Source organism: Lineus longissimus, chromosome 8 (genome assembly GCF_910592395.1).
Source record: "Lineus longissimus chromosome 8, tnLinLong1.2, whole genome shotgun sequence".
Lineage (NCBI taxonomy): Eukaryota > Metazoa > Nemertea > Pilidiophora > Heteronemertea > Lineidae > Lineus > Lineus longissimus.
Genome location: NC_088315.1, coordinates 283,918 through 296,646, shown reverse-complemented (window position 1 = coordinate 296,646; position 12,729 = coordinate 283,918). Strand labels below are relative to the sequence as shown.

Genomic DNA, 12,729 nt, shown 5'->3' with positions numbered 1-12,729 from the left:
GATGAGGAAGTCACAGCCAGGCCAAATCAGTCCTGGCTGCTCCACCGTGTTGACAACATGATGAGAGAGATGAGGAAGTCACAACCAGGCCGAATCAGTCCTGGCTGCTCCACCGCGTTGACAACATGATGCGAGTGATGAGACAGTCACAGCCAGGCCGCATCAATCTTCGCCGCACTGCCTAGTTGTTAATAAGGCGAGAGAGATGGGACAGTCAGAGCCAGGCCGAATCAGTTCTGGCTGCTCCACCGTGTTGACAATAATTATGGTGAGAGAGATGAGACAGTCACAGCCAGGCCAAATCAGTCTTGGCTGCTCTGCCAAGTTGTCAACATGGTGAAAGAGATGAGGCAGTCACAGCCAGGCCGAATCAGTCCTGGCTGCTCCACCGTGTTGACAACATGATGAGAGAGATGAGGAAGTCACAACCAGGCCGAATCAGTCCTGGCTGCTCCACCGTGTTGACAACATGATGAGAGTAATGAGACAGTCACAGCCAGGCCGCATCAATCTTCGCCGCACTGCCTAGTTGTTAATATGGTGAGAGAGATGAGAGACAGTCACAGCCAGGCCAAATCAGTCTTGGCTGCTCTGCCAAGTTGTCTATATGGTGAGAGAGATGAGACAGTCACAGCCAGGCGGCATCAGTCTTCGCCGCACAGCCTAGTTGTTAATATGGTGAGAGAGATGAGACAGTCACAGCCAGGCCAAATTAGTCTTGGCTGCTCTGCCAAGTTGTCAACATGGTGAGAGAGATGAGGAAGTCACAGCCAGGCCGAATCAGTCCTGGCTGCTCCACCGTGTTGTTAACATGATGAGAGAGATGAGATGGTCACAGCCACAGTACTTCGATCGTTTCTCCTCCGCACGTGCTAGGACGTGTCTGTCGGAGCTGACAGCTATCTCGATGATTAGGACCTCCTTTTCCTTCTCATAGAAGACGAGCATGTCGGGGTGCCAGTGTAATGTTTTAGAGTGTTTCTGTTTTTGAGTGTTTCCCCTCATTGCTTACCCTAAGGATAAAATAATGTGTCCTTATTTCACAATTGATGTAGGGGCCTGCAATGGCTGCATCATGGGCGGATAGGTCATGTCCCATACATCAACAATCGGTGATTCTCAATTTGGTCACCATGGCATGCATGCATGCATATCTTAGAAATAATTAACTATGTTGCATATACATGGCTGTATAGCTAAATAGTCAAAATTAGCAAAGATATGCACATGTCACTGTGCTACGAGTATTAGGTCAGCAGGCGTTCGTCTATTACGCGATCACGACTACCTCACATACGTTGAGCAGAGAAACGAAAGTTTGATACCTAACTAAATTCTGAAAGATCAATATTTTGGTTTTGCTAATGTGCCTTCACTAATATGTTCTTTCGTTTTCATCTCAAGAAATATCAACCTGAAAGTGATCTTGATTTTATCGATAGATACCTATTACACTAATCGATATTTTAATGTAAGAGTTTTTTTAATATATTTGTCATAACAATTTTACAATACCCAAAATATGGGTCATACCAGCAGACCACAGGCTTAGTCTACATATAGGCCCCTACTATAAATCAGATACTTGGTCGTGGTCAATTGGACAGATTACCACTCGGAAGAGATTGTCCCCATGTTTATTAGAAATGTCTTGAGGACCGACTGACTGATGAGACTGTCCATATGATTATTGGAGATGTCTCTTGGACAAATTTCTCTTCGAGTAATTTCTAATTGAGGAGCCAGCACAATTAAATACTCCATTGGCATGTGTGATGTTATCATCAGTATCTTTGTCACAATTCTGTATCCACTTTCATCTCGGTTGTGTTAGCATTTGTTTCAGGTATCGCACATTCCCAGAAACCCAATGTTCTGTTGATTGTTGTGGATGATTTGAGACCAGCTGTTGGCTGCTACGGCTAAAAATCTAACGAGGACTGACAACGAATTTGAGGGCTTCTTTCCAAAATTACACTGTAGACAAATTGATCAAGTAAAGTATTTTTATGTAGATATTGACGTCATTTTGGTGGCACGTTTAAGATGACTGTGGTCCCAAGTAGTACTCAAGTTGTACTTAAAGAGTTGTCAGGTAGATATTGTGTACTGCCAGTCTCGTGAGATCAGATAACCAGCTGGCAGAGGTTGGTTGTTCCATTGTCCGTCCTTGTGAGATGATTACCATGGTACAACCAAATCAGTTGTCTTGTATCACCCATGTAGAACGCAAGTGTAATGTTGTCTTCTACAGCTAAGACCCTTTGAAGGTTGTGTCAATGTCTTCCCAACCTGACCAGATAACCAGCTGGAAGATTATGGTTGTCAAGTAGGCTGTCCTGTCGTCTCGAAAGTTTATTAGTGGTAACCTTGGTGTAATTTCTAGGTTGTGTCAAGGTCTTCCCAATCTGACCAGATATCCAGCTGGCAGAGGGTAGTTGTTTCAGAGTTTTTAGGTTGTGTCAAGGCCTTCACAATCTGAATAGATAAGCAGCTGGCAGAGCTTGATTGTTTCGACATCCCACAGACAGAATGATATTGGGATTTCACCAATCTTAATTGCAGTTGCCTGTACCATGACAGAAGACGGACGAAATAGTGCCATGGCCTTCATGATTTTGCTTTGATTCGGGAGACAGTCACAGCCAGGCTGCATCAGTCTTCCCGCACTGCCTAGTTGTTAATATGTCGAGAGAGATGAGACAGTCACAGCCAGGCCAAATTAGTCTTGGCTGCTCTGCCAAGTTGTCTACATGGTGAGAGAGATGAGGCAGTCACAGCCAGGCCGAATCAGTCCTGGCTGCTGCACCGTGTTGACAACATGATGAGAGAGATGAGGAAGTCACAACCAGGCCGAATCAGTCCTGGCTGCTCCACCGTGTTGACAACATGATGCGAGAGATGAGGAAGTCACAACATGATGTTGATGCTAAAAGATTAATTGGAACTTAGCCAGGTGAACCATGGGGATGAAGAATATCCTGGGGACAAAGATTACCCATGTTACAACCTCTGGTCCACACACATCTAGAGAATCTGATCCAATTCTGTAGCAACTTAAAACAAATCATGAACATGAAGCAAATGAATTTGTTTTCGATGCATTCTCTGCTTTACTTCTTTCTGAATACAAACATAAGAAAACTGGCTGGAATTTAAAAAATATAAACTTAGTGACAACCAAAACATGGGACAAGTGGTGACAGTGTTCAACACCCCTCCGTCCATTCCTTCTGATGTCACAAGTACACTTTCCCGGAGTCTCCAGCCATTAGGCTAGCGGAGTCGGAAGCCATCGAGCTGGCGGACACTTCTGTCACCAGAACACTTGCCTCGAGCCTCCAGCCATCAAGCTAGCACTAGCCGACACAGATGTATGCAAACAGAACAAAGTACTCAATGAAAAGCTTTGCCACAACTCCCGCTATGTGCTGGCCCCTACTCCTTGAAGCAACTGTGGACAACTTTTCAAAGTATAGCCAGTTTCTCCCACACACATACTTTTCAGAAGAAAATCAACACTATTTAGCATTGTTACATGGTTTACGAATTTTCAAATATGTTTCTGAATAGTAATTCTTCAGACTTCCTCTTAAACATATGCATGCCGAATTCCTCTATGAGTTGCCCTGTGCATTATTTACGACCTGTAGGTGAAAATGATATGACATTCTAGCTGGAACTACTAAATTCTTCAGGATGACAAATTTCTGAAATTCTCATCACGCATAGCACATTATGGTAAAATTTCTGCAATTGTGCATATCTTTTTGAATTGGTTTTTCATTCAAGGATTTAGCTGGGGGGCTTTGGTTGCTACAATGTAACAGTTCTGAAACGCTCTTCAGAACGGAGGTCGGCTATTCTAACACAAACAACCAACCATTCCACTTGAAGGCATTCAAGAAGCTTTTTTGGGAAATTTTTACGATTTTTTTATGAAACAGATAAGCCTTTTAGTGGAATGATTGGAAGGCTGAACTTTTTTCTTAGTTTTTTGTCTATAAACAGCATTAAATGAAAATCCTACAGGTTAGCAGGAGTTGTGACAATCAATGTTACAGCAAGTTTGAAGACATCTAGATGATTCTTGTATGACCACCTTTACACCCTGAATGGACTCTCCAAATGCTTTTAAACTAGAAGAGTCGATACAGGGAATTGGGGAGGTGAAGTTATGACTTGAAGAAGAAGTACATGAAATGGAACAGTTTCACAGCAGTGACACCCTCTGTTTCCTCCAAACCTTGTCAATGATTTCATACCGACGTTGACATTTCCATTCTGATCTTAGTTGGGCAGAATCAGTTTGTTCTGCTGCGAGTGTGGTTGTTGCTTGTTGAGATCGTGCCGTTCCACGCCTACAAGTTGTCGTGAACCAACATCTCACTCACGAGTTTGAAAGTTGTATTAAACCATGGTATCCATAAATGATGTGACCTACATCTGGGCAAACAAAATCATAACACATCTTTAATCTTGCAAACAAAGCCTTAATTACGTCTTTCTGTCCTAGAAAATTATCACAAAATAAATATCGGCCTGTCACCTAGGGTACAACAGTCCTCCTTCAACGAACACTATCCTGTGTCCATTAAACACAAAATACACAGCGTTGCCCCATCGTAGTCCATCATAGCAAAACATGATTCCATCGTTAACTTTCAAACTTGTGAGTTGTTGTCGTGTTGCTACCTGTCACTTGGTTACACCATGTTCGTCTGGCCTTGAGATTGGTAACCCATGTTGGCTTTACCGTTGTTGCCACCTCGGCCACCGCGCCACGTGTTGTTACCTCCGCGTGGGGGCCCACCACTGCCTCGCATGGCTGCAACAGGAGAATGACACAGTATTTAGTTAATAACTCACTCAATCTGCCTCATCTCCTCAACCACTCAAATACACAATGGATGGGAATGAGCAGTAAAGCGTTGATTGGACACAAAAAAAACGGTCCCAACTGTCACGATGAAATTACAAAAACATATATGTCATCATTATCATGACAGTTTTGGACCCTTATTCATAGAAATAGGTAACGACCCTAATAGCAAGAAAGCATTGACTGGTGGTTCATTAGCTGAACTTGTATACACTAGAGGATGACAATAACTTCAAATGAGAGAACATTAAACAGAACAATGTAAAGGCAAATAGCCAAGGATTCGAGTGAAGAGGTTATTGTTTGCATTCTGAACAAAATGAGTCAAGCAGCGAACTGGTGAACCATACACAAAACAGAGAACACATAATCATACATACAAATCAAGGGGGGCACAGTTGTGATTTTATGCTTGTGGTGACTTATGACAGACTTGTGATAGGGATGTGAGCATGATCTTAACTGCTGGCCCTGCAGATAACAAGCAGTCATTGCAAGTGTGTTCCCGGTGGCCTGGTTGTCACCAGAAATGGGACTGACAACACCCTCGTCAGAAATCCTAATGGTGGATTCTCCCATGAAGCCCAAAACACAACGACAGAAAGAGTAAGAACATGAGCCAAGCTGGTACATTTGGTCAATGTGTACAAAGGTCAACTTGACACAGGACATTCATTTCTTGATTTACACTCACTAATTTACAGACACAATTTACATTCACCAATCAGTTGAGGAATACAAGACTCAAACTACATCACACACAGTTTTTTCAAGTTTTCAAAACATTCTCAATCAAAGACAAGATAATATACTAGGCTAGAAGAGGTTCTCCAGACAGGCTGCCCGGCTAACACTTCTGACAGGGTCAGGGGAGGTTCCACTCAATCAAGAAGAGGGCAGAGCAGCAACAACATCAACAAGAAGAAGCCAAAGCAACAACAGAAACACAAATGAAACCCACCCAATGTCAGCTACTTACAATTTCCTCGCACGCCTGAGCCCCGAGAGCTGGTTCCCCGATTCTTGTAACCACCGCCATAAGAGGAGTTGTTATAACCAGCTTGTTGGAAGCCCCCCTCAGGCCTGTAGGAGTCAGTCCTAGCCTGGTAGCCACTGCCACCCTGGTTGTAGGCGACTATGAAACGGAGACAGCACATTGTAAGTACTGAGTTCTGTACGAGCAGTGTAGAGGGCGTTGAGAGGGAGAACCCTAACAGCCCTAGTGCACATTGTAGACCTTGTGTTTTGAAACGAGTTCAGACAAACACAACAGTTTGTTCCATTTGTTTGCCTGACGTTGATCATCGATCGCTTAGCGGTGATGACTAACGTTTGGTAACTCAGTCAGTTAGCAGGTCAACAAGGCAACGCCCCAAATGAAATGGTTTTTCTGTGACTGATACTAGCAAGACAATCATGGGGCGGATCCATTGCTGTGCGATCATACGCTTATCTGACTTTTGTCACAGATTCACTTCCTAAAACTCAACTGACCATTCGCACAACACATTCACACATCAAGACTTGTAAAACCAATATGTTTACTGGTTAGGTTCCATACAAGACATCTTTTGTAAGTGATCGCACAGGTATCATTTGGGGAGGAGTTTGAGGTAAACATGCATCACAAGATGCCAACCTATTAGTTGAGAAAACACTCCAGCTATATACATGCTTTATTCAGGTCAGGAGTCACCAATACGGTGGAGGGTTGCAGGAAGTTAGAAATGATAGGTTGAGGCAAAAAAGTGGCCACAGTACGAGGGCTGCTAGTTTTAGATATCCAACTGACTCAATGCGAGATATGAACTGAGTAGATTATAGTCTGTGTAATCATAAAACAAAATCCCCATGCTGCACAATCTAACCAGAACACCAGATGATCAAGAACAACTGCATGAAAACATGGAGTAGGAGAAAGGCAAACTGAAGACTGTCTTCAACAGTTGGTTTCGTACCAGCTGGTGGGAGTCATTGAGAGCCACCACAAACGTGAAGAAAGACTTAACGAACAACAGATCATGTGGAATGTTGCCACACAGTCTTCAGTTCAATGCAGATTAGTTTGTTGTGGCTATCAATGGCAACCGCCAACTGATGTCAGCTATTCAAGACCATGGTGCACTGGTTACAACTCACACATGGTGCCCCCATACCATCTGCCTAGCTTCTCATGTTAAAGATTCCTCTCACGCAGGATACTGAGAAGAAGATAGAAGAGAGCAAGCCACGTGATGTGTCAAATCAAAAGGAACCAACCTCGGTTATTGCCTGAACGGCCGCCACCGTTGAAACCACTGCTTCCACTCATGCTCCGGTTACTAAACGGTGCACCTCCTCGGCTGTTGTTGTTTCCGCCGCGCGAGTTGTAGCCGTTTGACATGCTACCTCCCCGACCACCACGATCACCTCCCCGGCTGCCACGACCTCCTCGGTTGTTGTTGTTCATGCGTCCGTAGTTGTTGTAACTCGCTGAAGAAAGCAAGTTGAATACAATGAGGTTTCTACTTTACTTGGTTAACACTCAGCATAACTGGTGTCAATGTTGGCAGGCCATTCCTGCTCAGTTCACTAAAGGGCCAAGGCACCATTAAAGGCCAGATTTGATAGATGATCAAACACCCGGGTGAGAATGACTTACACTGGTAGTCGTTTTGTCCTCTCTGAGTATTGTCATCCTTGTCCTGCTGATTACTACCATCCGCCGTCGTGTCTTGTCCAGGCTGGTAGGTTCCCGTCTGCTGACTATAGATAGAGTGGAATACAGCCGCATTCGCATTCATTGAAAACTTCTTTTCCTGCAAAGATTGTCAACATAACAGTGGAGGTTAACCTGAACGACAGAAACAGAATGAAACATCAGCACAATGCCCAGTCAACAAGTGTAACGCGCAGAGGCTTCAGAAGTGGTCATGGTCACTCACCTGGTTGGCTAACTCCTGCTGGCTGGGTGTCTGTCCTAAAGATGTTTGATTCGGCATTGGTATCGGCTGTGGCGGTAACACCGAGGTTTCTGTATTTGGCGCATGGCTCGTTTGTCCAATCGTTGATGCAGACTGTGAACCGTGCGATGTTAAATCCGATGATTGATTCACCATAGAGTGTAGTGAAGAATCCTGTAGGCTATGTGACAAATGGCTGGCGTAGTTTTGCGAATATGTATTGTCTAGTTCACTCTGGTTGACTAAAGAGGGTGCTCCTGTTTGAGACGTAACATGCGAAGATTGCTGGGACGATTTTTGTGAATCCGTCTCTTTATCTCCTGTGACGTACGTTGAACTTTGATACGTTTGAGAAGTCAGACCTTGCGTTAAACTTGAATCTGGAAAGAATCAGCACTAAATGAATTAGCCAAAATCTCAGGATATCAAACATACAGCTGAAACTTACAAGATCTACACCCACAGATGTAAACAATGAGATCGATAGCTGATCACTCCAAGATGAAAGGATACCCAGTGAGAGTAACACATCATACATATACCAGCTTTCAAAGACTATCAAGAACTGCGGCCGAGAACTAGGGACAGGGTGCAGGGAGAGGAGAGGCCTGATGACTTCTTCACCACCAATTCAGAGAAAAGAGTTTCATTTTAGCCAAATTTTAAATCAATTTCTGGTACGTAGTAAGATAAAGAGACTTTCTCTAGGTGACAAACGGTACGCACCTGTCTGATGATGGGACAAACTCTGTGGCATGGGGTGAGCCGCTACCACTGCGGGGTCCATATGTGGTGATCTACTCGTCTCGAGATCTATTTGTGAATCTTGGAGAAAGTTAAAGTTTCCCTGCACCGATGAGACTATTTCATTGAATGGCCGTTGCTTGTTATGGAAAGCTGTTGAGAAAAATGCATCGTCGACCACTTCAGACTCTGTGTTACCTCCGCCAAGTGCGGCTTCTAGTTGATCTTCAGGCTGCGCCTCTGGTGTCAGAACTTCAGTGTGTAGTGTTGGCATTTCTGTTGGCTCTGGTTCGATCATCTCAGCTTCTTCACTTCCACCAAACTCAACAGTGCCAGGAACTTCCTCTTCTGGAAAGGAAGGCGACAAGCATTATTTCACTGACTATGGACAGTGTACTATTTGCAAGATTCAGAACGGATGTTGAAGCAACGATTTAATACTTGCTTCAGGTAGTTAAAGAGTAAATCTTGAGGAATACACTGAACGTATCATTAGATAATTTCAAGAATGACTGTCGATTATGGTGTCACAGCACTTCAAGTAACCAACAAAGATGCACTACCAAAAAACTCGCCTATTTGTCCGTTTTCTGTTATTTCAGCAACTTGTTGTTCGTGTTGAGGTGGGGCGGCCACTTCCTCTGTCTCCACAACCAGTGTCTCTTCACCCCCCTCTTCAGTCCTCGGTCTGTCAAGGTATCCACACGCCACAATCTTATCAACGACATTCTTCAGTTCCTTGTACGTTGTTCCAATCACATCTTTTTCCTTTCCCTCAAGGAGATTACAAAAGTGTTCCGACGACGACACAAGCTGTTCTTTAAAACTGAAAGAGAAACATGAAAACTATCTAGATAACACTCCTGACAATATTTTGAATGCAGTGGAACCTCATTTACAGGACACCTCTACTTTTAACAAGACACCCTTTCTAATAGGGAGAAGAGTTTTGGTCCCAAATGGACCATTTCAATAAAAACTTACCTCTGTAATCGGGACACCTTCCAAGGATGTCCTTAAAAGAGAGGTTTTACTGTACTTTCAAGTTACGGGTAACCTCAACCTCGCGACTGAGAACATATGCCAACACCAACATAACTTACGGTGATTCCTCATCATCACGAGTTGGACTAATTAACTTGTAAAGCTCATCAAGTTGGTTCAAGTTGTCTTCAGAGAGTTGCTGAAAAATCAAAACAAACTGAGTCACTGAAAACACATGAATAAGTGACAAACTGGACACCTTACAACACAGCAAACTCAATTAATTTTTCCAAGTACCAATTCACCATTGACCAGTAATCCTCCCTCCACTGGCTAAGACTTTGACAAAAATTTACGATACACATGCATTTCACATTGAATGGAAGACTGCAATTAGTGCGAACAAAAACAACCGAATATGTAATGTCAAAGTGGAAGGAAGAAGCTAATACTTTTGGCATGTACTAGATTGTAAGTCCTAGACGACTTGACATTTGAGTCTCCTGAAGGAACATCTTCCATTCTAATACATCTCTCATTAGAAATAAAGCAGTTCTCTTAGTACTGAGGTGTCAGCTAAACTAACCAATAGTCTACGAGGAAACATGGGACTCCATGCGAGACTCACCACAGCTCCATGATGTCCCTTGCTGAAGTCTTCCCTCGCAGTCTCGCCACCCATGGAATCAAGCACATTCTGCACGGTTAACACCTCGTGCACACGTCGCTGCTCTTCCTGTGCTCGCTCCATCTTCTCACGCTTCTGTTGTTTCTTCCACAACTTTTCCGTGACAGCGAGTTGGTCAGTAAACTGCTTCTGAAACTCTCTTGACAGATCGAGATTCTGCAGCACCTGATCATAGCGAGAGACGGCTTCCTGGAAACAATAAAGGACATACCACTAATGCTTTACATAATCATTACATGCACACAATATATGAGATTAGTGCGGGATATTGCCGAGTGTTAGTCAGTGAATAGGCCACACTATGATACATCCATCCCTTAGCAAGTCCTACCAAGGCATTGCAGCAACTGTTGTTGACGTTGTATTGTATAGATCAGAAAGGTTTGGATTTGGGCCACCAGCGGCACCACAGGTCTCAGTCATGATATAATCGACCCATTCGAAGAAGTTTGTAATGGCACTGACCAGTCATGCATTTAGCGTGGAACAAAGGGCGATGGTGGCTTTAAAGGCATTGTCCAAAGTCAGCTTCGGCCTTCAGACGTGTTCTGACTGTGCACATTTGATTAGTTATGGCTCTGATTCTTCTTCCAAAAGGCCTATTTATAAGGAGGTACTATGATTATGAACACCTCATGAACTTCTCGCAGCAATGATCAACAGGATCATAAAATGTGTGTGGTCCACTGAGACAATCACTATCGACTTACGACTTGATCAGGATTGAGTTCCTTGCCACTATCTCTCTTCTCCCTGATCACATCTAGTTTCCCCTGAAAGTGAAAGTGAAATGAGCAACAACAGTCACATGTCAATTGTCATGCGAGACTTTCATGTCAAATAGTCATAGGCCTAGTGCGAGACATAGTCAGACTCTTTAAACTCATCCAGTTCCGTTCCATCATTATTACTTTTTTTTATTGAAGGAAAGTGAAACTGAATCCTTTTTCTTTGTGTAACAAAGCAAGGGCATTGTAAGTGAAACCAAAAATGTCACATTCAGTTGAACCACAGGCATTGCACTGCATACATCTATCCTATCCATCAAAACGACATTTTGATTGTCCTTTAGGTACAAGTTAGAAATCAATTACAACATTTGTAGCATAGCAAACTATTTATAAACTCTCGGAACCAAGCTGTACATAGCTCTGTACATCTAACTGTGTATTTGTACACACACAGCCGCCATGATGAAACCGGACCCGACTCATCGACGACTGGCGTGGTTTCGAAAGTCCAGAATCATTCAAAAGCAACCAATATAAGTTATAAATAAAAAACACTCTCGTCATAGTGATACATGTTCTAGTTGACCTATATGTGAATTTCAGATGATCTCAAGGACGTCTGAAGGACAACAATGATCACCTCAAAATATCAGGCAACGCATTTTCATCCATGTCATGGCATCGCGTGCATTCCCCGTACAAAATGTACCGGACGGAAGACGCACACAATTTCAAACCTGTCAAAACCTTTTCTTCGAACAGATACGGAGACGAAATCTCACCTTTCTCTTCTCCAGATTTCTAATTTTCTTATCGACTATATTTAAGATTTGCTTGACCCCCTCCGTGGGGTCCACGGGGGGTTTAATATCGGACTTGGTAGAGGCGGAAGGCATCCTTCAACAGCAACAACTCGAAATAAAGAATTTTTCACGTGGTCTCGGCCGCCGACATTTACCATGTTCTGTGTATTGTTCAGATCAACCAAAATGCCTCATTTTAAAAGATCTTTTTAGACGCTATGAATTTTATCTGAATATTTTTAACGTAAGATGTATTTCATAAAACTAAAAAATACCCAAATACACTCTTCAGTGCTATTCAAATTGCTTAAATACGCATATAATTCTAAATACACACTGATGAGGTATTCGATTTTCAGTACAAGGTATTTGAAAATGACGTCATATCGGTACATTTCGTTACAGACGTTTAGGGGGCAGCACCTGCATGTCTGTACAAGGACATGATCGGTTGTGACATGTGTATACAAGGACAATTGACGGTTGCAACTGTCATGTCTGTACACGGACCGCAGGGACAATAGAAGATCTGGTTGTGACTGTCCTGTGCAAACAGTGTCCGTGATTGAGACCAATTGATTATTGGTTGTGACAGTCCTCTCTCCCATTGTCACGATTGTGACTTGCAGGTTGCTGAGGTGAATGTCATACTCATGGCGGGTCCGGGCCATGCATAAATCAACCACTGAGGCCAATAGTCTGTACACGGACTGTCCAAGAGGATAAGACCAACTTAACATTGGTTGTAATTGACGTCAACCTGTACAATGACAACCGAGACCAAATCAACATTTGTTGTGACTTTCCTATCTGCATGACAACCATTCAAGCATGAGTATTGACCTAAGCTGGACATACCACCTGCAACCCTCCTATTTGAGCTTCTCCGGGCATTTAAGGCCATAAATCGACATGAATGAAGAATGAACTAGTATCTACTTGGTATCATGGAGAT

At 43.3% G+C, this 12,729-nt stretch overlaps 1 protein-coding gene across 3 annotated transcripts; it reads right to left on the bottom strand.

The window, feature by feature from the left end:
• Positions 1-3,089: 3,089 nt before the first annotated feature.
• On the bottom strand, positions 3,090-11,913 carry LOC135492039 (caprin-1-like). 3 transcript variants are annotated; one of them, XM_064778133.1, is made up of 11 exons: positions 11,754-11,913; positions 10,951-11,013; positions 10,181-10,429; positions 9,672-9,751; positions 9,144-9,394; positions 8,551-8,916; positions 7,807-8,204; positions 7,524-7,680; positions 7,142-7,354; positions 5,862-6,017; positions 3,090-4,828 (listed from the first exon to the last, which is right to left on the bottom strand). In XM_064778133.1, the coding sequence occupies exons 1-11, from the start codon at positions 11,865-11,867 to the stop codon at positions 4,707-4,709; spliced, it is 2,169 nt and encodes a 722-aa protein (XP_064634203.1). In that variant the 5' UTR covers positions 11,868-11,913; the 3' UTR covers positions 3,090-4,706. The 3 variants fall into 3 exon arrangements, with proteins under 3 accessions (XP_064634203.1, XP_064634205.1, XP_064634204.1); XM_064778135.1 differs by having other exon boundaries at positions 8,767-8,916; XM_064778134.1 differs by lacking the exon at positions 5,862-6,017.
• Between the last annotated feature and the right edge of the window lie 816 nt (positions 11,914-12,729).